At 38.0% G+C, this 27,017-nt stretch overlaps 1 protein-coding gene across 3 annotated transcripts in view; it reads left to right on the top strand.

Moving 5' to 3' along the window:
- GRM1 (glutamate metabotropic receptor 1) overlaps positions 1–27,017 on the top strand; it is a 184,646-nt gene that overhangs the window by 22,980 nt on the left and 134,649 nt on the right. For all 3 annotated transcript variants that reach the window (XM_072035894.1, XM_072035895.1, XM_072035893.1), the window contains exon 3: positions 11,940–12,189. In XM_072035894.1, coding sequence (XP_071891995.1) covers positions 11,940–12,189 — 250 coding nt within the window. The remainder of the gene's footprint in view (positions 1–11,939; positions 12,190–27,017) is intronic.

Raw genomic sequence — 27,017 nt, forward strand, 5'->3', positions numbered from 1 at the left:
TGTCTGAGGAATTTGGTATCTTTTCACTCTGTGTTGCTTACATCTTGTCACAGAACATTATGTTATTTTATACCAGAGGCATGTTAACGATGCTGGGTTATACAATGTCAAAATAGAGTTTGAAGTCTGTATTTTTTTTGGGTCACATACCCGTGGTGTCCAGTCAGGACCTTGGGGACTGATTTTCTAATATTTGCAATTGTAGAAGCGCATCCATTGAGATTCTGTATTCCTTTTTGTTAAAAGTAGGTCTTTCATTGCTGGATGGAAATACATGGAGTGTTTTAGTACCATGCTTGCACAGATTAGATCCACCAGACTCACTGTCACAAGAACAAGAAGCCTCTGCATGGACAGTTATTGATTCCACCAAGGCAGACACGTATGACACCCTGAAAAGCCCCATTGCCCCCCTACATCCTTGATGGAGACTCTTGTCAAAGATATCCCTCATATGGGGCTGCCCTCCTTCACAGTGCCAGAGCAATGGCCTGGTCTTGCTGAGGAGTCTCACCAGAAAGAAGACAGGCGGGTACCATGTCTGCAGGCAGATTTCTTCTCATTCCCACGGCTGTGAGAGCTGTAGAGGCTGCACTGAAGCAGCCTGTCAGCTTTTACAGACAGCTGGCTCCTCTGCCAGAGCCTTGCTTCATGCTGCCAGTGGGGTGCCAGCGCTGAGGCTGGTAACAGCCCAGATCTGCTTTGCGGTCTGCCATCTCACTGCCTGCCCTGACAGTGGTTAATTACAGTCTTCCTGGAGAGCTCACATGCAGCGAGGGGTATGTGAATAGCTTGCCCTGCCCTCAGCAGCTGCTGTGCTTGGATGTGTTCAGCTTGTGCTTGGCATCAGCCTCTCTCCTCACATTTCTACCAGCCACCAGAGGCTCATCCTCACCAGGAACCTGCTGTCCAGGTTCACCCGCCTACCCAAGCCCTCCTTCTCTCCCCATTTTCCTCTCAGCTGAGTCACCATGCCAATTAACCAGATGAGGCCCAGCTGAGACACCCACCCCACTGGCAGCTGCCTCCAGGAAACAGGGCAGCAGGGCTGACAGGCTGCTGCCACACAAGCCTGAAGCCCATCTCGGGGCTCTGCCTTATCTTCAGGGCCTGGCAGGGGCCTCTCTGCCAGCCCTGTTCTCTAGTGCTTAGTTTCTCTGAGTGCTTCAGCCCCCATGGGTGTGATTTGGGAAAAGATGTGGCAGTGCGAGCACACAGGGCTATACCCTCCCTCCGTTGTGCCCACCACCCAGCGCAGGACTAAGGGGACTGCAGTCAGCTCATGGGACTTCAGCGGAGGGTTTCTTCATCTAGTGTCTCCTTCTGGGAACTTTTACCTGGAGAGTGAGCAGATGAAGCTGTGCTTGAGTTATGTGTTTGGGTTCATGTTGTTTTAAACTGGAGTGAAGAGGCTGCGAGGGCCTTCTGGATAACAGCACTCCTTGTTGAGTACCAAGATGTCGTACCTCAAGAGCTGTCTGTAAGCCAAAGTGCTGTGAGTGTGAAGAAAGCAAATTCATGTTGTGTAGGGGAAAAAAACAAACAAACAACTTTAATGCTTTGTTCATGCATTGTCTTCTGCCTTAAAACCTGGGAAAGAGTCTTTCCTTTCTCCCTCCAACCAGCTGTCTTATTGGTCTGTATAGCAGTGTTACATACATCTCTGTGAGACACACAATGTGAGAAGGCATTCATAAGGTGTGCTGCAAAGGCCTCATCCCAGAAGCCTCTCCCCTTCCAATTTGCAGAATGGAAGGTGCTGGAGGTGATCTGGGAGTGTCCTTGTGACCAGGTGCAGATGCCAGAGGACTTGCGTGGTCCAAGGTGTCCCTGCTGAAGCACAGCCTGAAGAACCCACTTGTACACAGGACCACTGCACTTCTAGGTTGGTATTCAAAGCTCTGGCAGGCAGCCTGTAGTTCCTGGCTGCCAGATTTGCATAACAGTCAGGTCATTTCATTATTTTTTCCAAGTTTTTCTTGGATCACTATTCTTTAAAACCTTTCCTTAGCATCTAGGGAAACTTGAGTGAGAAATATCAGGGAAAGAAAGAGACTATGAATGAGGTAGGTATTTCTGATGTGAAAATAGTAAGTGTGAAAGCAGAAAAGGAGGAATAAAAACTATTTTTTCTTTTTTTTTGGGGGGGGGGGGGGAGGGGAGGGGCACAACTAATAGGTTACAAGAAACCTATCAATAAAAATGCAGGAAAAGACCTACCTCATACTTACTGAATTAAACAAGCCAAGTATTTCATAAATCCACATTTAATCTCTCTTAATCTTTAATTTACATGTTTCTTGACTTTTTATTATCAATAGTAGTGTGCAAATAGGACAGCTAAGAGGCAGGATGAGGGCATAAAATAAAAGGTATCTGATTGTTCTGGAGCACCTGCTGAGGTGGCATCTCTCTTGTCTGTCTTCATGAAATTTGTGTATCTTTGTATTTTTTTCCAGCACAAAAAAGATTTCATTCTTCTTGTAAGACAGGAAAAAGCCAGGAGGGACTTGGCAATGTTGCTTTTTCTTCATTCACCTAGGGGATCAGTTCAAACAATTGCTTGGTACTTGCCTTAGTAAAAAAAAAGTCATGGGATAGCAGGTGTGTCTGGCTTCAAGAACTTCATGAATGACACATTTCTTTCAGCCTTCAGAAATCAGAAACTGTGAATAACTGAAATGCTGTTTTGTTTTTTTCTCCCTCCCTCCCCCCCCCCCCCCCCCCCCAAAGAGGTGTGTGCTAAAGAGAGAGATGCATTCTTGCAAGTGTCATAGGACTTCAGTGATGTTGATGCATCAAATTGTTATGCTGCTCACCTAGGATTTTCTTCCCAGTTGAAATATTTTCCAGTAGGGGAGAACTGGCACTGAAGGTTTTAAATTTACTTTGAAATTCCTGAATATTTATGTTTGTTATTCTGATCCTAATTAGCAATAACATGGTGATAAAGAGACAGAGATAAAAGCAAACCAGTCAAGAATGCAAGGCTGTCAGTCATAGAGTTTGTTGTTAATTTTCTGACAGTTGTGACAGTTTTGTTCTTTTAGGACTTGTCTAACTCAGTGCCTACGCTCAATCCCAGTTTATGCTTCCGTAGCTTAATGGCAATTCAGAGAAGAGAAGATGAACTGTTCATTTTTGCATTTAATTCATAAGTAGTATTTTAAGTTTCTATAATATCTCACATTTTCGGCTTTATAACTTTGTCCTAATTGCATTTAGCCAGTTTTTCTATCTCACAAGTGTGCCCTTCTGAAACTCAGTCTTTTAAATTCACCACAGTGGGAGCTACACAAAGTAAACTAATAATTCTCTCCTTGTGGTTGTACATTCATTCCCTGTATGGGCTGCCTAGATTCTCAGCATTATTCACCTTTTCACCTGCAGATACTACAGTAGCCTGTAGAGAAAGATATTTCAAACATTTCATCAACCAGCATCAGAAACGCCTTTTAACACTGTGGAATTTAAACATTTACATTGTGTTAATCCTTGAGGTTATTAACTCGGTTGGAAATGTTGGCATCAATATCTTACCTCAGCTTTATTGATGGAAGAACTACTCAAAATTAGGATTTTATTCTTTTGTTTGTTTGTTTTCAATTTATTTCTGTTAGGCGCAAATCTTACAAACACTTCTGCTATGTATTCGACTGTTCTGCTGTAAGTCTTTTAAATCATTACTGTGAGTACTGGAATCACCATATGTGACAGTGTTTGCAGAACATGGATTTCAGCTTAGAGGTAATTGGAAATATTTTGACTAAATGTTTTATTTGGCGGGGGGTTGTTGCTGAAAACTATTTATGAAGTTAAATACAATCTTTTTGAAAATGTTGATTCTTTAAAAATGAAACACTTCTGTTTAGATAATTTTTATTTTTGCTTATGCAGTTCTCTTTTCCTAGGCCTTGTTCTTAAGTTATTAAAAATGTGGTTTTGCTCCTTATTTCTAGATTTCAGACTCAGCATCTAAACCTTTTTATGTTTCTTTGTTTCTTTTTGTATAAATCTAAGAGGCAGAATTATTAAATAAGTTATTCTGGGTTTCTTCCAGCTGTGCTGATATTTATTACAGATGATTAGTCATAGTAATCAAAGTCAAAAGTAGTCTTTGAGTGAGAGTAGATAGTTCAGATAATATTAGAAAATTATATTTATTTTCATCAAATTCTTTAATGGACATAATAGGCAAAGCAGTAACTTTCTTTCATAAGTGAGTTTAAATTAAAACACAATTATTTCTAAAATTACATAATTCTCTTCTGAATAATTATGTTACAGTATCAAGGGATTTGATTAAGCATGCATCAAAAAAGTCTTTCTTCTCATTTGCAATAAACCCCAGAAGTTTATTCCATCTACATGAACAATTTCTCTGGTGATGCATAAACTGTGATTAGGTACAGCTTCTTACACACAACACTAAGATTTATCACTTACATAGTATTCCAAAATTGACATAATTAACATCAGGAGGCGTGGCTCCCATAAACAGAAAATATAGGTGTCTAAAATAATATATAAGCCAAAATTGCTCTAAATCATAGAATATCCTGAGTTGGGAGGGACCCATAAGGATCAAGAAGTCCAACTCCTGGCACAGCACAAGTCTACCCAAAAGTTTAGACCATGTGACTAAGTGCACAGTCCAATTGCTTCTTAAATTCAGACAGGCTTGGTGCAGTGAATATTTACATATGGTATTATAGATGAGGTCAGTAGCTTTTTGGATATACTTTTTTCAATGTTAACAGACAGTAAGTAATAAAATTGAATAGTTTGTCCCTCTTAAAAATTAATAATTTTTAATTAATAAACTGATTTCTCTGTGCCCTCAGATTCAGAAACTAGACAGCCAGTAGAAATGTCTCTTTATTTTATTTTTATTTATTTTTATTTTATTTTTAGTTTTCCATTAATTTTTTTATGTTCAAAGCTTCATTCATAGTAGGGTACATGTGTAATTTTTGATTGCTCAGGGTTGTCATCAGTATTTTAAATCTTGTGCTTGAAATGTAAGCTAAACTAATTGCATAATTGCCGAAGCATGAACAGAACTAAGCATTAATTTCATTCTTTCATTTTGAAACATCTGCTCATATTTAAAAATAAAATAAGAGAGAGAATACGGTTCTCCTACTTTGATGTGCCTTTTGAGTATTCTTTCCAGAAGTATTTTTGCAAATAACTTTACCAACTGTAATAATTACAGAGAACTTTGAATAAACAATAGATTATTCATAGGAGAATGTTCTCACTGGAACTTATTCTGTGTTTACTTTCTTCTGTCTTATCAAGAAAGAGAAAACATCTGTGACCACTGTCCAATCATTGCCAAAGAACAGCCCTAACCAATGGTTAATGTTAGGGGTCATTGGATTATTTTCACTAAATTCTAAAGAAAACTGGAAGCTACTGATAACTCATGAACAACAACAAAAGAATAGGATCAGTGAGTAATTTTTTTTTTTACAAGTATTGTATATCAGACAAGGATTTATATGAAAAAGATCCATTAGAATATAAATAAATCTCTAAAGCTCCTTGTTATAAATGAAATAAATAAGCACTAGGTGTATCCTTTGAATAAATTTAGGGAAAAAAATAAAAATTCGGGGCATTTTTCTTGTTTTGGAAATGTTATTTAGCACTACTCTCACCACATCAAGACTGACTTCACCTGTGTTTCTGTTTCTGACAAGAATATCAATTAGTTGTTCAAGATGATGCACGTGCCTCATACAAGATGAAGGTTTAAATATAACCATTTCATCTGACAGCAATGTTTTACCTATGTTTGGGTTTACTTTATGGAAATAATACATAGCTACGGTGAGCTGTTGGCAGAATGTGCATACTTTGTAATTAATGACAGAAGGTAACCTAGCATTTAATAAAATAATGGGAGTTTTCTTACCTGAAATATAGTTTTATTTCTCTGAAAAACTGAACTATGATAGGAATGCTGTATTATTTTATGGCTACAGCAATCATCAAACGCCAACCTCTCATTTACTGTTTTTATTTTCTCCCTTGTATTCAGTTTTATTTGAGTTCAGAAAATGAAAAGACTAGTCTTGACTCAACAGCTCCCTTTCTGCATTTCTACAAGGGCCTGAAGTTTGGAGGAAAATAGGCCATAAGCACAGATGGCAGAGTATTGTAGAGCACCAGAGATGACTCAGTTCATTCATTTAATGCATCTTTCTGGCTTTCATCGGGCTGGAGTACTGTTGGTTTGAAACCTACGGTAAGCACAGGAAACTTTGCCAAGGTACTTTAAAAGAATGTGGAGTGTTTACACCACTACATCAATTTCTGATAATGAGTTCCCCTCTGTCACTGAAAAGAGAGTGAGGCCTCCACACAATGCAAAATCTCTCAGGTGCTGTCAAAGAAAAATGAGCATGGAAACATGAGGGAAAGTCTGACTTCCACAGATTCATGAGTTGGCCTGGGATGCATACTGGTGGTAAGGAGGTCCCCAATACCCATTGCTAAAAGCAACTTTAGAACCAAGCAGCTGGGACATGAAATGAGTGAAAGGCACTCAGGGAGTAGTGGGCAATCCAGCTGGTCTCCAAACACCATTGTACTTAGAGAGATTGAAAGAGCTACTTTGGCATTATTTGTTGAAAAATCTGTTTCTTTGCTGATTTATTTGCAAGCTAGTTAGAATAAATAAGAGGTAGGATTTTCCTTTTAAACTTTGAGTGTTAGAGTGGGGTTTTAGGTTTACTGACTTTTTTTTTCTTTCTTTCTTTTTTTTTTTTTTTTTTTTTTTTTCTTTTGTTACTTTCTCCACTGTTCTGTTCTGACTGATATCAGAACTGGAGCTCATATCCATGCAGTGTTCTTATTGTAAAGTGGCTGATCCCTTAGGGTTTCTAAAGTACTCTCGTAGCCTAACTCTTCTGCTTTGAAGTTTCCTCTTAAAAACATGTGAGCTGAAATATACTCAGTGAAGAAAGTGGTGTTGAAAAAGCTATCTGAACTCTGAAAAGAAACTGTGGTAAAGGGCTTTAGGCATTGAAGTCAACATTAAGTGTAGAACGTTCAGTGAAAACAAAATACAAATTCTATTTGGAATAACTGATAACTCATAAAATGTAGCCCCTTTGACAACAGTGTGATTTTAACATTGAAAAAGATTTTCTAGAGAAAAATGTTTTAGTGTTTTATTTCTACCCTTTCCACAGTGACAGGGAAATCAGAGGGGGGCTGTGTTGGCACAATTGTCCTGGAAGCCCTGTGCCAACAGGGCTGCTTTTGCTTCCCCAGAAGAAGGTATTACTCTTGTTGTAAGTATAATACTTACACATGGGAAGTACAGAAATAAGATAGGTGGGCAGATCCATTCTTCAGCATCTCATTTTTTTGCCAATCTATTGCACTGATAGAATGGCTTTAGACTTAGGCTTTTATTTTTAACTCTGTAGATCAAAAGTGTCGAAAAATGGGTCTAAAGGGTTGAATTTCTACAGCTTAGAAACTGAGTGCTTATCAGCTGAGCCACATTAGCCAATGGTGTATACGTTCCCAGCCTATTGCAAACATGCTAATTTAAATCTGATTGTTGGCCTTTTTAATTTTAGTTTGCAATGGACTAGAAGTATGCACACGCTTATTTAATATGGTTTGACTGATAAGAAACATTAAAATGAGACAACTCAATCGTTTCTCATTAACTGACCCTATTCAAAGATACCCTGATGGTGAAAGGAAATAGTGGATTTTGTAGGGGAGAAAACTGACACTTTTGAAAAAAACTTTATTTTAAATCTGTTAAGTAGTCCAAAACCTTCCAGGCATGTATTTGGAAACTGTACAGTTATTGTTATATTTAACATTGCCTCTAGATTTTTTTTTTTTTTTTTTTTTTTTTGAAACAGCCATTGGAATATATTGGGAATATATTTCTGTAGCACAAATATGAGCGGTTCATGTTGCCTTATGCTGCCTCACAGATAATTGCTATCCTTGAATGAAATCAGCCATTGAAGGACATGGGATGCTCTGTTTCGGTTATAACCCAATATAGAATATAGCTCCTTGGAAATGCAGCACTTTTTCACATGGCTCAGGTGGATCCATACTCTGTGCATCCCTCAGAAAGACAATATCCAGGATTCTCATAAGCATCTGATTGTTAAGGCTACATTTCCGCTTCATTTCATACATGGAAAAAAAAAAAATGTCTCTCTTGACAAAGAGAATGGAAGTAAAATTGCCAGACAACTCTAATAAAAAGGACAGTATAAACCTTTTAGATGAAGCTCCTGGGCTCAGCTCCCCACACTGCTGAAGTGCTAATACAAGTAAATAGTGTAACTTCCTTTGGCAGCTCTGACTTGAATGTCTCACAGGAGCATTTTATGAAGCTAAATTTTTGAATTACTTTAGGGGGCTTTGAAACAAAGAGTTATACAAGTTGATTGTTAAGTGAAAATGTCTTTTTTCTTTTCATTAGGCTGACATCTTTGATTTCTACTACAGCTTCATCTTCATATTTTTGTTACTTAACTGCATAAAACACAGATTTAGAATAATTCTCACTATGCATAGCTCTCACCAGCATCTTCAGGTACTTGGATCCTTCATTTGGAATAGCCTTATGTAGGATTCTTGGAGTGGTGAAGCAAAGCTGTCTGTCACTGAGAGGACAGTGCTCTTAGTACAATTGTAGTCATGATAGGGTTAGAATTTGCCTTTACAGTGCTGTATGGACTCTACTTGAAGCATGAAAGGAGAATATCTCATTCTCTGAACAGGATACAAGTTGAATAGAATTTTTATTTTTTATTATTATTATATGAGGGATTTTAAAACAAAACAGCAAATATTTTTAAAAAGTTAGCAAGGTACCATGGGGCTTAAAATATGTTCCTGGCACAGCTAGCATTTGGTTACAGTTCAGAATGAAACTTGGTTGTTTGTGGCCTTCAGATAATAAATACGTAGTCATTTCCCAATTTATTCTAGTAACAAAAAGGCAGTTATGAATGAGATTGAATTTTCGATTGCTCTTTCAAAGGAAAAATGACCCTCAGTTCATGGTGGTGTTGCAATTGTTGATCCTGTTGAAACTCTTCACTGACTGCCATCTTGTGCAGATTTCTTTCATTACACGTTTCCCTTCTCAGCTGTTGCATGTGTTGATTGAAATTGATGTACCCAGCAAGCTGGTACAGATGGATATATTCTTGGCTGTTGCACAGAATTAATTAGTGTTTTCTGTTTTGTATATACCCTTACAGTGTGCTTTCCCCGGTAGCTGAGTGCACTGAACAATGGGTCTAACATCTGCCACATGTTCATTCTCTTCTTGGTCATTTCCCCTGGAGGAGGAAGGTGTGCAGTGTGCTGTCTTGCTTGGGGAGTGCAGGAAACAGGCTTCAAAAGGACCTGTTTCATCAAGTTTCATCTCCGTCTGTTGCAGACATCTACATTATGTAATGCTCTTGTGAGCTTACCAGCTCCATTCTAAAATAAGATGCCTTTCCTTTTACTGCTATTGGAAAGCTGTTTCACAACTTCATAGAAAGGTTAGAAAGTTTTCGTTTCCAGCCTCAATTTTTTTTGCTTTGTTTTTGCTTTTTTGATCTTCTGTGTGTGTGGTTCTTGATCTTAATGAGCTTTTATACCTTTTAGGTTCTTAATTGCCTTTATTGAATGTATAGGCAACACTACTTCCTATTAGCCTAATTTTTGTACGCTGTTTTACTGTTAGTGCAGATGTGGCTGTGTGTTTGGGATGATTGTTATTCCATCAAATTAAAGCTGGAAAAAAGCATTCTAAGTGGATTTAATTTTGTATTTGTTGAAATCATTAGCTTCGGTTAGAACAGAGTTAGTGTTGTATTGATGTATGAGAAAATCCCATTCTACCCTTACATTTAGGGCATTATTAAATTAGGTAGGAAACTTATTATATTTGTTTTGTAGTACACATTGCCTAAATATCTAAGAAGATTCAGTTTACTCCAGTGGCTCAGCTTAGGTAAGATTTTACTTCAGGAATAATCCCACTGACTTCAAATGAGTTTACTTGTTGCATGAAGTTCCATATGAAACTGGAGGGGGGGAGGGGAGGAATCCAATGATCTCTTGAGGTCCCTTCCAACCCCTACAGTTCTGTGAAACTGGGCATTATATTCCAATTTCTTTCCAAAGTATGAGGTGCTTGCTAATGCAAGTCGGCAGCAAGGCTGTCCTGCTGCAGCCTGGGGCCCGAGACAGGTCATAAAAGCATTGTAGCTCAAACTGCCCAGCCTCAGGTCCTGCAGTAAATTCTTTGGTGACTGTGAGTTATGTCCTACAAATATATGGAAATACCTTGACAGTGTCTCCTCTGAGCATCCATCCCAGTGTGACAACCCCTGTGAGAGGCAATGGTGCTTCCCCAGGTACAGGGGCATGGGACAGGGCTGAGCAGTGTGGGGCTGCTTGCTGGTGCATTCCCACCAGGCACAGCCCTTCCTCTCCTTTCCCCACAGCCGTGCAGGGCCATGGCTTTGCTCCCGTTCTGGAGTACGTCTGGTTCACAGGCAGCAGAGCAGACAGACCTGCGTGCTGTATCTGTCATTGAGTCACAGATTGGAAAAGAGGCCATGCCGCTGAGCTGCAAATTTGTGAGGAACTAGGTTAGCTCAGTGCAAAAGACTTTGAAACTTGCATTTTGTGCTTGAAAATAGATGTGGAAGGTTTGGCTATATCCTAGTACAATTATGACTATATGAAACTGCACAGTTTGTTGGATCTGCAGTAAAGAATCCAAATTTCTGGAAAAACTGTACTATTCTTGTTTGATTTATACAGAATGCCTGATCTATCTCTTGATGAATTTTCTGTCCTGTAGCTGTGCATTTTGGGGTGTTGTACATTTTTTCTGGTGAATGAATTAGGCTGATTCAGAAGTGCTCCTCATTGCAATTTGCTATTTGAAACTGTCTCTGCAAAGAGGGGAGTTGCATCTCTTCAGTTACCACAGGTTTGGAAAGGTCTGTGTCTGGAAGTATTGAACATATTTGATGTTACTCCCTCAAGAAACCGAGCAAGTATTACAAATGTGGATAGCGAAAAAATTGGGCTTCTCTTTTTGAATGATCTCTTGTTGCTGTTAATAGACAATTTATTGTAATCCATCTGCTCTTCTTCTCTGATTGATGTTCATCATAAATCTTGTGCTCTTGGCAGGCATAAAATATTCAAAGAAAATTTGAGATTTCACCTGTCTCCATAGCTGAAGGCAGTTTGAGTTTTACAAAGCTGTTTTAGGGATTCAAAAATATATGAAAAGAGAAGGAAAAAAAAAAAAGAATTTTAGAATCAACTTGTGTATTATCTGAACCACAAAGTCAAAATGTTTCTGTATTAGAAAGAGCTGTTTTGGAAGTCCTTACAGATGGTCTCCTATTACAAGAGAAACATCAGGTCTAAATTTTAACTGTCATGAACACTGGTCAGTCAGATTGGTGCAAACGGCTTTTAAAATGTAACCAGATCAGGATGTTTTATGTTTGCAATCATTTTTCATTCATTTTTACTACTGGGGAATACATGTGGTATGCAACAGATTAGAATGAAATAATTTTATTTTTTCTCTTTATTGTGACGGTTTTCCTGTAGTAGAACAGCTGTGATAATTGCAAGAAAAATGTTAATAGAATGTTAAATGTACTGTCTAAACTCTTTGTCCACTTTTCTACCTCTCCACACCTTATTTGTCTTGAATATCCACTGGTAAATCAATATAAGAAACCTTCAGTCTCCCGGTCACTTAAGACCTACTGATCCACAAGTATATCATTATTTCACTGAACTCTGAGCATGTTCACTTTGGAGGACCTCCTTTACTTTTTGTAGTTGATTTCCCACCCTTAATTGGGCAAATGCCTGATTTAATACCTTTTTTCCTTTCTCTTTTAAAACAGGAAATTATGGGGAAAGTGGAATGGAGGCCTTCAAAGAGCTGGCTGCCCAAGAGGGTCTCTGCATTGCTCATTCTGACAAAATCTACAGCAACGCTGGGGAAAAGAGCTTTGATCGTCTGCTCCGCAAACTACGAGAAAGGTTACCCAAGGCTAGAGTGGTGGTTTGCTTCTGTGAGGGAATGACAGTGAGGGGGATCCTCATCGCCATGAGACGCCTGGGAGTGCTTGGGGAGTTTCTGCTAATTGGAAGGTAAGGCTTTGAGTGGATTTCACCGCAGCTCTTCTCCATCTCATCCTGCAGGCAGTCCTTTGTTTCATAACTCTGCAATACAGGCTACTCATAATTTTCGTATTTACTTTTCTAATGAATGAAAAGAAGTGGCAAGATGGTAGAGCAGATCTTGGTAAAGGATATGAAGATGCATGGCAACTTAATTGGTGTTGTTAACTTTTGCTGAAGTAAATGTTAATTATTATCTGTTTTTTATAGACATAAGATATTAGCATTTTTATGCTTCCACATGCTCTGGAGAAATATTTCATCTGCAGATTTTAGAAGCAAAATATGGGATGAAGAATTCTGATTTCAGAATGTGAGCTGGAAATGTGATACATGATAGCATTTCATGTGGTTTTACTAAGGAGGTACTGACTATCTTTTGGTAATTTGAGAAAACAAAAATTTTCAAATGTTTTTTATCACTTGAACTTTTTTCACAGCCTTAAGGTTAGAAACTGGCATTTGCTGTTGTATACTTTATTCTGAGCTTTGCTGTTTAGAGCTAGGGCACTGAGATTACAAGGATTTCTTTATTTTTTAAAATATCAATCTTGCCGATGGCCAACTCAGTATATATGTTTGCACTTACAATACTGAACAATGCTGATGTGTATTGGACAGGCAAAGACTGACTTATTTCCTCTAGAATTTATCAGTTCTTTATTAGATATCCACTGGAATATGGTCATTTTATTTCTATCATATGTGATCTATCCACATTGCCATTTTTGTGATAACTCTTATTTTGAGGATTCTCTGACTTGTACCTTGATTTTTGCAATGTCTTTATGTCTGGTTTTCCATTTCAGTGAATCTTGTTTTGATGATGAGGGCTGACATTTTCTGTCTTGTCTGTTAGATTGATAATGTCTTTTTTAATCCTTCTATTCACTCTTTGTATTTCTCTTATCTATTGTTTAAACACCATTCCTTCAAGGTCTTTGACAGTCTTAACTACTCAGCTTCTGTTTTCTTATTCTGTTGTCATTCTGATCTATCAAACTTTTTTGTCCCTTTCTCTCTCTGAAGTTTTTGTCTGTCAGTCTTGTGGCTGCAATGTCGTCCTTTACTATAGCCCTGTACTATAATATTGCTCTTTTCTTGCATCACTCCTCAAAAATCACAATTGTGATTCCCATAAATCAGATAGCTAACTTTACCTAAGTAATCATCTGAAAGCAATCAATGGTTCTCCTTTCATTGTTCTTTTTTCGTTACATTTTTTGATTCTAATCTGTTTAAAGCAGAGATTGTGTCTCTAGAAGAGTGTGTAGACAAGATGGAACACATTTGGAAAGCCTTCAGCATTAAAATGAAAGTAGTATGGAAAATGATATTCTGTTTTAGATTTGTGCACGTGCTTTTCACCTGCATCATTCAATATGCAATGAATAAAGGAACCTTTCAGGACTGTTTCAGTGAATTGAAGAACCTGACTATAATAAAATTAGTCTGGATCATGGCATCCCTGGTCATTCTGTAAATACCCTGGCAGCTTTAGACAGTGTACTGTATTCATGTGTTGTTGCTTTGTAGTGGTGTCTTATTATTCACCTGATTTTGGTGCTTTTCTCTGGCTCTACAAAAGAGACAAAGGAAATAAGTCTCTTACTTCAAGCACCAAAACTCAGTATGATGGTAGTACAAACATCAGTTTTTTATTAGGTCATTTACTTGATCCCCCTTATTTATGGATAATATATAAAACATTTTAGCTTCAAAATTTGACTAAAAGCTTTTAAAAAACATTATGATGCTCTGGTTCAATTGTTTTTCTTAGAATCTGCCCAAAAACATTGCTCTGCACTTTGTCAGAACCTCTCAACTATTAAATGTTAATAATAGAATTTCACAAATATGTTTTTCAGATAGGCTTCAACATAGTCTTATTTTATGCTGGTAATAGAGTATGGGAGAATCATTTTTAGGACTGGGTCAGATCTGCCTTTTTAGGTGATCTGGTTGTAAAACAGACTGGCTGTGCACAGTCCGGATAGTGCTCAACAGATGGTTGAAATAAAAAATATTATAGGGCTTGCACATGTTTTCTAAATGCTTGCAGAACTAAAAGAAAAGACATTTTCTTTGAATTGTTCTGATTAAGACATTAAAAAAATGGCAAATCTAGCAAACTTATTCACAAGTAAGTTGCAGTGAAACTGCAGTGCTATGAATTTGGTCATCTGTACACAAACAGGAACTGAGGCATGTATTAACATTGCTCTGACATGCTGTTTAGTCATTCTCACTCAAGTACCCAGCTAAGCAAAAAACCAAAAGCCTTTTAAGAGCATTCTTTTTATTGAGGGAAATGGGACTGAATGTGAAATCAAGACTTTTTGCAATAGTGAGCTAAACAAAGCCTTTAATTTGCCCACAGGTTCATTATCAGCTACACTATATCAACTCCATAATCTACTCTGACTCACTGTAAAGAGGAAGCCTTTACAAAAGGACACCTGGCTAAATAGTGCTCTTCCTGCTGTATCTTCAGTATTGCTATTGGTGAAAGCAGACAGGCATTGACAAACTCAACTAAATCCAAGGTATCAGAAAGAGAGCTGAGAACTAAATTTGACTTTAGTTTAAATTGGGAATGATACAATGGGAATTATAGGGGGTTACACTGAACTGGGACTGGTTTGTCAGATGTGGGGGAATTTTCCAGGATGTGTTGACTATTCTCAGGCATGGAGTTAGGAGCCTATTTGTGCCGTATCTAAGCAATTGTTCCTAAATTCAGATCAAAGGTCTGAGTAGAAGTTCAGTCTACTTTGCCACTGGAAAACACAGTCTGTTGTAAAGGGAATTTCTATTTCTGAATCTGGAAGGAAGCAAGGGTAAAACATGACAGGAGAAGGGATTATAATCCCACTTGAGGGAGAATAGCAGATGATTCTGAAACTAATACAGTGTCCAAATGTAGTGAAGAATCTAGAAAAAAAAACTATTAAGCTATAAAATTAAGGACAAGAAAGCTGAAAAAACAACAGGTTGATAATATACAGGAAAGGAAGTAAAAAAAAAAACAAATGGCTTTATTTAAAAATGGTGATTGCAACAGTATTGCTGTAATCAAAGGCAAAAATTCTATTAAGAAATTAAGCCCTTTCTTAAGGAAAATTCAGGTGATATGTTTTTTAACAGAGACTAGTTTTTATATGAAGTGACTACATAGAAAGATGCTCAACATTATGCTTCTAATTATGTTTACATAGACCACTGGCTTCTATATTACTTAATAAGCATAAATTAGGCCTTGTGAGAATCTTTCAAGATGGATGAATCTGTACATCCTCTGAAATGATGCATCAAGTCAAAGCATGTAACTGACTTGCCAGCATCTGTGAGTAATGCAAAGCAAATGAAAGATGCAAACAAAATCCCAGAGTTCAATAGTTACTCTATGATCAATGAAGAATTGACATGTTAGATAAACAGTTGGAAATCAAAATGCGCTTTTGTAATTTCAAAATTTCTTAGACTCCTACACAAAATAGTTTGTGTAAATGTATGAGGAGTTTTAGGAAGAAAGAGAGACGTTAGTGTACCTGCATTTTCAATATAACACCAAGTAGTGGAATATATATTGCTTTGTTTCCGTAGGCTTTCCGATGTTTTATGGTATTCATTTGTATTGCTCTATAGGCTGTTGTAGAACCATGAATTTTAAGTGCTGGTAGGGTGATGTCTTATGAAGATTTAAACGTTTGGCAGTGAAGATACGGTTGGCATCTCTGCTGTGAACTTAGTACATTTTCAGAGGGAAAAGTGAGTTCTTTTTCTACCTAATAAAGCTCTTTTAGCATAGGGTGACAAAGTTTTCAAGGTGGATGGTGTGATGAAATTTTCCTTGACTGCCCTCCCTTCATAAGGCAGTATTAATGATGGTGTTTCTGGCATTTAACTGCACATTTTCTGAAATGTTGCTGAGGTTTTCAAGTTCAGCAGGGGAGAAAACAATTTCATGGTCACATATGACACCAGTGACCAGGGAAAATTTTCTGTTAGGACACAGAAATGGAGACTCTAACAACTAAGTCTTTGAAGTTTGGTCTCTGCATTTCATTAAATATGGAGACACTCAGAAACAACCAACAGTTTTCTGGTTTCTTGTGGAAGTGAATGCATCCTCAAGAAAATGTAATTTAGGAGATCTCACTAATTGCTATGCTGGACCCAATTCAATTTTACTTTGCAAGGCAAAACACCAGTGCAAAACTTACGAATGAATTGCTTTTGGTGCTGGCCAGATCAGATGCAGCCTAGGTAATACTGGCCTATTATTAAATTTCTGTGATTGATAACAAAGTCCCGTGGACATGGCAGCATGCCCTGGTAGGATTTAAGAGATTTCTTAAGCTGGTTTCACTTATTTCTTCCCAGTGGGCATGATGGGCAGGTTTTCCTTCCCAGAAAAGTCCTGAGGGCTCAGTTCTGTCACCACTCCTGTTCATCAGCCCCTTGACAGCTTCGGGGAATATAATGAAATGACGTAGGTGGGTCTGGTGGGGATGTAGTTAACTTCACAGCAGCCTGTATGGTGCTGTGCTTTCATTTGTGGCTAAAACAGTGTGGATAATACCAATGTTTTGACTCTTGAGCAGTGTTTGTGCAGCATCAAGTTTTTCTGTCTTCCTCCCAAGCCCTCTCAGGTAGCAGGCTGGGAGTGGGCAATGCACTGGGAGGGGATGCAGCTGACCCAAACTGACCAAAGGAATAATCTGTTCTATATGATGAAGCGTTCAGCAGTACAAGCTCAGTGAAAAGAGAATGTAGGGGGGACATTTGTGGTTATGATGCTTCTGAAGCAACTTTTATGTGTGTTGATGCTTTACTTTTCAGCAAGTGACTGGACATCTGCCTGTCTATGGAGAGGAATGAATTCCTCTTTTCACTTTGCTTATACACTCAGCTTTTACTTGCCTTCTTAAACTCTCATTATTTTTATCCACAAATTTCTATTTTCCCTCTGTCTTGTGGGAGAGGGGATTTAGGTTGGCTGGGTGTTTGGCTGTTGGCCAGGGTCATCCCACCACAGTCATTTTTGGTGCCTAATGTGTGGCCTGAGATAACAACAGCTTTGATCCGATTGTGTGCTGTAGCTGTTGTGGCTGTTAATTGGCAGGATTCTGTGCTGGTCATGGAGTTTGCTTGTTTTACTGTATATTTAAAGCTAGAGGCTAGTGGTCACTTCTGGATTTTGCTGTTCTCTGGGCTGCTTATCACTCTATTTTGTTGTGCCTGTGACCATGTTGATAAAAAAAAAAAAAGGCCATGCATTTGTGCTGGCATATGGCCCAGGCATGGATCGTGTTCTTTTGCTGGGTGAGCTATCTTGAGAATGAGGGATTACACCTCCCTTCTTGTTTTTGGCATTGGTGTCCCTAGCTTTGTTGCATGGGCTTCTGAGGTTTTTGTAGATCTGTACAAAGCTGTTTAGTCCCATTATCTTACTTTTGTTGGCTTTTCATTGGGTATGTGGAACCTGATTTCATCAACCTGATATAAGAGTGAACGACTTGTTGGTGAGGCAACATAGAAATGTGCCATTCGGAGCACAATCTCTGGGTGACAAGGTGTATGGGAGGATTTGACCAGGTATGCAGGGCAGTTATTACCTTTGATAGTCTGCAATTTTATGGCTGAAGAGACATGTAATCCCATTGAAATTGGGAACCATTTGACAGACAGATGACTTGCCTACTCCATTGGGACCTACCAATTCATAGCACTGATTTGGGGCTTGGCCTGTGATTATTGAGCCTCCTTCCACCTCCATCACAAGAGCAGGGGAAGAAGGGCCTCAGCATCTGAAGACACCTCAGGTTAAGAGAGGGACACAAAACCTACCTACAGTAATCACTCCAGGAGTCAAAAAGAAAAACTGAAAGCAGAGATTGACAGGTCCATACATTAGCAAGGGAAAAGGAGGAAGCGTCGAATTAGGAAGCTGGTCCTTTGGCAAGAAAATGGGAGGAGGAAGTGACAGAAATCACCTAACAGTCAAAAAGCACCTGAGTGACCCTGAGTGAACTTTGGGATATGCAGAAAGATTACATTTGTTAGCCAGGTGAATGGATTGCTGCCTGGCTGCTTTGATATTGGGATACTGAGTATGACAATCAGAAATCAAAAGGTAAGCTTGCTATGGAATGGCAAGATGGACAAAAAAAAATGGTAGAGAGGCAACAATCCACAGCTTCTGGAGGTATTTCTTGTCAAGTGTGATGGCGAAGTATCCCCTCATGGATCGTCATATAAATTAATGATGGTAACAAATTGATTTAATTTGATCCAAGTTTTGTACATTTTGCCTGTGGTGGTAACAGTTAAACAATCTCCCTGTCTTTATCTTGACCGGTGAGATTTTTTTTTATATTCTATTTTCTACCCCAGTGCTGTTGAGAAGGGGAAGTTGACAAGTGGCTGTGAGTGGGCATTTAGCTGCTAGCCAAGGCTAACCCACCACAGATGACATGGACTGCACTGCCAGCAATGTAATGACAGGCACTTCTTCTTTCTTTCTTTCGGTTCGAACATCAGAAATATCATAAAGATCATGAAGTGTCATCAGTATCACCTTCTATATCTAGCCAAAAAGACTACTTGACTCTTCCCCAGAGATGAGTTTCTGGTGCTAGTGATTCATGCACTACCTACAAAGTGTCTGAGAATATACTACTGCTAGATTGGAAAGTTTTTCATAAAGATGACCATCTGAGTGTGCTACTGTTCGTTAAAGTTAGACTAGCTGAAAGAAACATTCTGTACTCTAATGCAGTGTCTTCATTTACTGCAGGGGCTGCCCCAAGTTTATGAAAAATCAGTGAGAAGGGTCAACCTTACCCGAAGGAGTTGAAATGTTTTGCAGGGCCAATGTTTTTAAATCCATTTCCTCCCAAAATATTGTCTCTTTTTAAGTATGTAAGTGATTAAAAAGAAATAAGTTATGGCTAACATTATGATGGCAATGGGCGAAAAATGCCTTGTGCAAGCCTAGCTTCTCTAGGATAGGTTTGAACCTTGTAAATCTGGTGAAAATAGATATAACAGTGTTGCTAATGCTAGTCCTTTCTGTCAACTTGCCATGAGTGGAAATGTGGTGTTAAGAAAATGGAGTAATCCAGCATAACAAAATGCATGTAATCCAAACCACTGGAATGCAATATGCTGTGGTGTTTTGTTTTTTTTTTTTTTTTTGAGGGAGAAAACTAGTAGTGGTTCAAAAGCTTAAAGCAAAGAAAACATGGCTGTTGCTTAGTGATGATGATATTGAATTAAGTATAAGTCTAAGTTTTAATTAGCAGACAATTAAGTACCTTGAAGTGTGGCACAAAATGCAAAGCTTAAAATTGACAACGGGAAAACTTGTGGGGAAAAAATTCTTGTTTCCAGATTTCTGGTAAAAACTTAGATGATTCCATAGCACTTCATGTTTCTTGCTTAGCAAAGGAAAGCTAAGACCAGGTTCAGTGGTTCCAGATGATTTTGGGATGGATTCCTCAGAAAGAGTTATCTATGCTAGTAACAAAATGCCAAGAAAGAACATCCCTGGTAGTAATATATTTACCTTTACATTTTCTGAAAAATCTTCCAGTGCTGGAAAAGTGCAACAGCTCAACGGCTGCATTTTGTGTATGAATTAGTATGGACATTAGAATCATTGAGTTAATACGTATACATTGTGCTCTGTGTTGTTGATGGTTTATTTATAAGATAATGCATGTTTTACCAAACAGCTGTAGAAACCAATAGCTGGGTTGTTGTTGCTCACCTGGAAGAATATTTTGTAATTTTATGTGAATGAATGACACAGAATGATGTTACATCAAGGATCTTTGCATAATTTGCTAGAGGCCAAATGTTTTTCAGGCATGCCTCTGTAAGACTAGAATTCCTTATAAACGTTTAGGAAACTAAGCAGTTATATTTCTACTTGCAACAATTGAAACAAGATCCTAATGCCGTGACCTATGGAATTTCTGCGATTTACTTTCAGAGTTGTTTCAGTGCTCAGATAGAAATGTTTCTGACAGAGAAGGCAGAATAAAGAGCAGGCTACAATGTTGTGGGGAAAGACCACATATTTCCTGGTTTATTTTTATTTTTATTTATTTATTTGTCTATTGTTTTTTATGAATGTCCTCAGCCTAATGGCCTTGCAGGACAAACCTTGGTGCCTTTCCAAGGCTAGAAAACATGCCCAGCATTCAGCACTCAGAGAAGTGGAATTCCTGTGAATTCAGTCTAGTCATAACTCATTGGTATGAACTTACAAACTGGAAGTTTCAGATCATTCACATGTTGTAATCTTGCTGAGCAAAAAAGTGATTTTAAAGCTGAAATTAAACTGGAACGAAGGCTCACAGTGATAGATCCTTAGTCTCTTGTTTTTCTGCTGAAATTTTCGTCCAAGACAAATTCCTTCAATTTCTGTGATATGGTAATTCTTCAGGACCCAAAATGATGTCAAGAACTCACTTCAGAGTGAAAGCTGGCTCTTTCATGTTACTATTGCCTCTTCAGCACCACCAGTCTGTTTTGATGTAGGACTGAAACACTCCAGTTCTACTGAGTGGCCAACTCTTGCCCACAACCCACTTCAGTCATTATTCTCTGCATCTTAGTTCAGTTATTTGTACCTCAGAGAGGGAGGTAAAAAAAAAAAAAAAAAAAAAAAAAGAATTTTGTTTCAAAGCCTTGCAAATTCACTGCTGTCTGATAACTGACCTGGCACTTATTTTAACTGGCTTTAAGCCGTATGCATTATTCACTATGAGCTATTTGTGGGTAAGCTTTGGTACCTAGGGCTCATGCAGTTATTTTCCATGCTGGTGATTTGGCTGTATTTATCAGTGCTGTGGGGAGTAAGTGTAAGTTTTTCTCCTGTCCTTCTTTGCCTAAAGGACTTCAGGGATTCAATACAAGTCCAATTTAGCTAGAAAAACAACAACAAAAACCCTACTGTTATTTAGTTTGGCAGAAATGGAATGTGTTATACTTCTGCTTTAAATAAATTGCTGTAATACTATTTTTATATACTTTTTTAAATATACTTTTTTAATACTTTTTTTTTTTTAACTTCTGTTTAATAAAAGTGAATTCTTTGATTTCCGATGAAGGCATCACAAGGAAGAGGCTGATTATCAGCTCTTTCATGTTAACATGAGGATTAGGAAGCCTGCATAATAGGTCAGATTTAAATACCCATATGCAGGAATAACAACCTGTATGTGACTCCGGTTACAGTTTCAGCTGATTTCTCACAGAAGACTGAATCATTGTAAACTGCTATTTCTTATGGGAAATCTCTACATTTTCTCTGCTTTTCCCCTAATAAATCTCTGAATATGTGCTTTTACTCCGCCTCTTTATTGCTTTATGTTCTTTGCAAAAAAGAAAGACCTCTCTCTACGCCCCCCCCCCCCAAATAAATAAATAAATAAATATATATATATATATATATATATATATAAAAGAAAACCAAAAAACAAGTAACTCTGCAGCTATGTAAGACCTTTTCCAACTGTTCTTGATGGGACCTTGTATCACTGTTGCCATGAGAAAAATATAGCATGAAGCCTTTACCATTTTAAGCACTATTGTCTTTACAGACCTGAAATGCTATATGGGTGGCTGGTCTCACACATTACTATAACATTTTAAAATGATTTTTTAGGATAGGCAATGGTATAAAGGGAAAGGCTAGACAGTTGTTCTGATTTTGCAGGCTGGCAGTTGATCATTTTCAGAGCTGCAAACTGAGTAAATGTGAGGACTCACTCAGAGGTATTATAATGTAAGCAAACAAATGAGATACTGCATGTTATTGAAAGTACCACTGCTAAGGCCAATGCCAAGGCTAGAACACCTAGAGTACAAAATTAGATGCGTTAATCTGCATGCATTTCAAATGAATTTGTCTCAGCAGTGTGATTACAATGTATGTTAAATGAACCCAGAAAGGGAATGGAGAGTTTAAAGCCTTCATAAGAAGCTTGCCACCATTTCTCTGGTAATCATGAGAACAGAAATAGAGGATGACAGAGCACAATAAAGTATCTCTTGAGTTCTGTTGTTGAAATATGACCGATTTCTTTTTTCTGTTTGCCAGTGTGTTTTTTTGGAAAATTTTTTTAGATGGGAAGCATAAACTTAAGTAATTGCACAAGCTACTACTCTAGCAGTGGTAAGAGTTGCAATCATAGAGAGAGGCAGACAGAATTGAAAAGTAGGAAAGATAAAAGGCTTAGAAAGGAGAAGAGGTGGTGATAAGATGAGAGAAAGAAAACACACAATGTAGGTAAGAAGGCAAATAGAATGTGCAAGTGGGAGAGGATGAATTACAGTATTCTGTAAGTAATGAGATGGTGAGTGGTAGGGTTTTGGTTTCAGGCAAGGATTGTCAATGCTAATCAAACCTGAGATGTGTTAGATAAGTGAAACAAACTGAGTCTCTATAAATTACGCTTCCGAGTAAGGGAAGCAGAATCATGACTCCAAACTGGAGAAAGCAGTGTGCTGTTAGCCCATCAGAATTCAATACAGGAACGCTGCTGTTGTTACTAGAGCTCTCTAGCACCAAGGGATGAATTCTGTTTTCATGATGCTGTGAATCATGAACAACTGTCTGGTCAGCAGTGCTGCTAAGGTGGGTGTGAATTGAGAATAACTTTTTGATACATAGTGCTTGCTTGTTAAGAGAGAAAATTGTCCATGTCTTCTAGGCCTGTGTTTTTATCAGAGGTGAATATTCAGTGTTTCTGATTCAAAGGAAGATCTTTCACTTCCATTTTTTCTCCTTTGTGACAAAACATCTCCTGTGTATTTGCTGACTGGCTGATTTGTTTCAAGCCAGATGACTGACATACCTTATAATTTTCATCCTTGGTATGGAAATTAGAGATGACATGCTTGTTTGTTAATACCTGATTCTTGTTTAGAGCATCCCAAGCTATTTACTTCCACAAAAACTCAGTGGCGTCTGTGAGTTCCACACATTAGTCTGAATATAAGAGTATGTCCTCAGTGTACTTTACATTTGTTGGCTTTAAATTTAATCATGTCTTCCTAATGGGAAATAGAACAGGAGTCTACTTGGATTTATTTTCATCGTTTGTTAGACATAACATCATGTTTGTCCTCGCATATCTTTGTGAGTAAATGCACTGTTTCAAAGGTTCTGCTAGGAAAGTGGAAAGGAAAATATCTGTATTCTGTGGTACAGTTCTTTCAGACTGTATGGGTGCACTGAGTAAAGCTTCAGTTTCTCTGACAGAGCTCCAAAAACAGATACTGCAAAGTGACAGAGAACTACCTTATGTCATCCTCCTCCTTTCCCTGGCTTGAGCCAAGGAGAGATATAGTACAGAATCTACTCCTTCATCTTTTAAAAACTCAAGTTTTCCTTATTCCAGAATACTTCTGTTAGAGAAAACTATTTTTGAGTCAGTAGTAATATTCAGAGCTCTATGTAGTCTGACTTTGAGACCACGGTTCCCTGCAGAACTAGGCTTTACAATCTTAGAGTCACTGTTTCATTGCCAAGTATTTTACCAGATTCAAATTTACTTCTCTTGTTAACCCTAAATCACTTTCATGTGTCCCCAGGCAAGGAAGGCTTCATGTATCTGCCTCTTACCTGCCCAGATTCTCCAATGCTCCTGGCAGTCTCTAAAATAAACTTCATGCATTGTTAATGCCTAAGTCTGCAGCATGTTAAAAAGCTGAAATAGTGGAGATGTTGTTAGAATAAATTGAATTTAACATAAAAATAAGACATGAACTGTTGTATTGACTGCATTATCCCACGAATGTAACTTAATATAAAGCTCTATGATTCATTTAAATGAAATTGCCACAATTTTTTAGTCTGGCAAGCAGGAGTCTCGCTGTGTAACTGAAATCCCCCCAGAAGGTAGGTAGAGATTTACATCCTTTACATCCTTCTTGAAGGAGCCAGAGTCTATTGACTATTATGGAGTACAAGGGGAGCTAAATTATGAGGGCAAACGTACAGTGGGACAAACTGCTGTACAGTACTCTAGGTATCTGCTTATCTTGGTTTTAAAATATAGGATCTCAGTTTATGTGGCAGTGGGATAGTAGTCAAAGGAAAAGATGCCACACAACTGGGGTCCTTTAAAGGTCTACATCTCCAGTTTTGTTTGCTTGCTGTTTTTTTTTTTTTTTTTTTTTTTTTTTTTTTTTTTTTTTGTCAAAGAGCTGTAGGAATGATGCATTTGATCTTTTTGAAAGTCTAGTGGCTGAACTAAACACTTTGGAGGCGATGCTTATAACAGTAAGTTGAAACAACTTTAAATGAATTTAATATTTTGTTTCCTTTTCCCAGCAGGAAGAATAATCTTATTCTTTGCCAACCTGAAACATTTTTGTTAAATCCAAAACAATGTTGTGTCAATTTCAAAACAAATATGCTATTTCAAAATAGAAAGTCAGAATGTTCCTATTTTGAAAATATTGAAACTATTTCTTCCAGAGAATGTCAAAATAAATTGTCATAATATTTAACCCTCCATGATTTCCAAATTGGTGAATAATTTTGATCTCCCCTCAAGTGTAATTTCAAGCAGATGTATTATTCATCCATTTCTTTGTAGTTTCAATAATGCTTTTGAAATCCCTGCTGATAGTGACTCCATATACCAAAATCTCCCACCATTTTCTGTAGTCTGAGACTCCATCGTGTTCCTGTGGATAATGATAGTAATATAAACCTTAAAATTTTTGCTTTATGAACTACTGCAACACAATGTAATTACACAGACTCAAGTCCTTATGAGTATGGGACACTGTGACACACTTCCTCAGCAGCGCAGGTTACCATGGGCACATCGAATCCATCGATCTATTTGCATTGACTTCCCACAGAATAGTGACTTGGCTTCAAAATTCTTACTGAAGGTCAGTTTCTCTTTATCCTTAAGGAACTTGATGATCTGTGACAAACCTATCTACAAGGCATCCAGACCCTTTTGGGGTAAAACCAGTGGCCAGTGCCTTCACCCAAATGGCAGAAAAGTTTTTTCTGTAACAGTGTGAAGCAGTTTTGTGCAAAATGCAGCACGTCTGTCCGAGAATGGCCTTAAGATGTAGAGTGTAACATATATGACTTCAGTGCTGGCTTCTCTCATAAATATTGATAAAAATAGTGAATGCCCCCTTAAACAAACAACTCCATAGAAAGATTATATGTGTATATATATGTGTGTGTGTGTGTGTGTGTGTGTATATATATATATATATGCACAGTACTCTATTGGAGAATGAATAGACTCAGAGGAGGTTGCTCAGGCCCACAGTCCTCCTATTGGAGGTTCGGCTCTTTCCTATACTGCCTGATAAGGCAGTGACTGTGAGCTCCCTACAGCTGTTGGAGCTGCTCCCTGAGGGCAGCTGTCTGTCTGTCCTTCCTCTGTCTTCCTATTGCCACTCCACTGGTTACCAGGGAAACACGTATCCAAAGTTAAGCAAGAGAAAACCAGACTTCTCTTAAGCAAGAGAAAACCAGACTTCCAATTCCTACATCTGACATGGGGATTTGAAGACATTTATAGAATGGGGAAGAAAGAGGCTTTCCATGAAAGATTTCTGCCTGTCAGGGCAGGGAGGAATCCTGTGTCGACAGCAGCAGGTATGCTGCTGAGGAGGGAGGGAAGGTCCTCAGTGAGGAGGCAACAACCTAATTTCTCCCACCCTCTGTTACCAGAAGGGTCCCTTTTAAACCAGGTGTGAGCTGGAGATCACGTTTTGGTGTAGTTTTACTTGTTCTCTGTCACTTCAGTCTTCTGGGAAATGTGGTTGTTCGTCCCACGTGGACTTCCTATTTCTGTCCTTGCATTTCTTATTGGGGCTGTACAGGTTAGAGTAGGGGCAATGTTCTTGTTCTGAATAGCTTTTTTTTTTTTTTTTTAAAAAAAAAAAGGCACTTAAACAACATGTCCAATTTTTGATTTTGCTGAATATTCCCATGCCCTATTTTACTTCCTTTTGTTGTCTGTTTGTATACTCTGTTGACTTGGTCTTTTTCACTTTGTTTTCTGACTCAGTGCTCTTTCAGTAACCTATTTTTTCCCCAAGATTCTTTTATTTTACATCATATAAAACTCTTGTGTTACAGCTGCCTGCTTTTAACTCCATGGCTTCACTCCACTTCACAAAATCCAGATTATTAAGCCTGCATCCTGCATGCTAAACTTTCATGTTGATTCACACTTAAGTTCTGATATTATTACAGCCACTGCAGTGCAGAAACCTGTGAAGACTGTTGATAGACAGTGTCCTAGTTGTGTAATTCTTGCTTTCTTATGCCAGTGATGTTAAAATGATGTCAGACTGTATACAGACTGAAATAGGATACAGAGCACTTTAATGGAGGTGCTGGTACTATGAACTTGTTCTTGCGTAGTCTTTGGCCCTTGGAAGGCTGGATGTACCAGTAACTGAATTTTGAATCCTCAAATGAAAATTGATTCTGTTTGCAGTTGTTTCAAAACAGCCTGTACATCATATTGACTTCTAAATTGCTGATATATATATATATATATATATATATATATTTAAAAAGTAGAATAAAATACTGAGGGATACTTCTCTGTGCAATGAAGATGCCAGCACCATTGGAAATACTTATTTCAAAAATATTGAAGCTGGAGAAAAAAACAAAAAAAATAACCCTTAAACCTGAACTTGATCAAGGTTAAGGAGATGATGTTGCTACTGACCAGAAAAACTCTCAGCTGTGCACTTGAAATTCCACAGAATAAAATTTTAGA

Source organism: Anas platyrhynchos, chromosome 3 (assembly GCF_047663525.1).
Source record: "Anas platyrhynchos isolate ZD024472 breed Pekin duck chromosome 3, IASCAAS_PekinDuck_T2T, whole genome shotgun sequence".
In the NCBI taxonomy this organism is placed as follows: domain Eukaryota; kingdom Metazoa; phylum Chordata; class Aves; order Anseriformes; family Anatidae; genus Anas; species Anas platyrhynchos.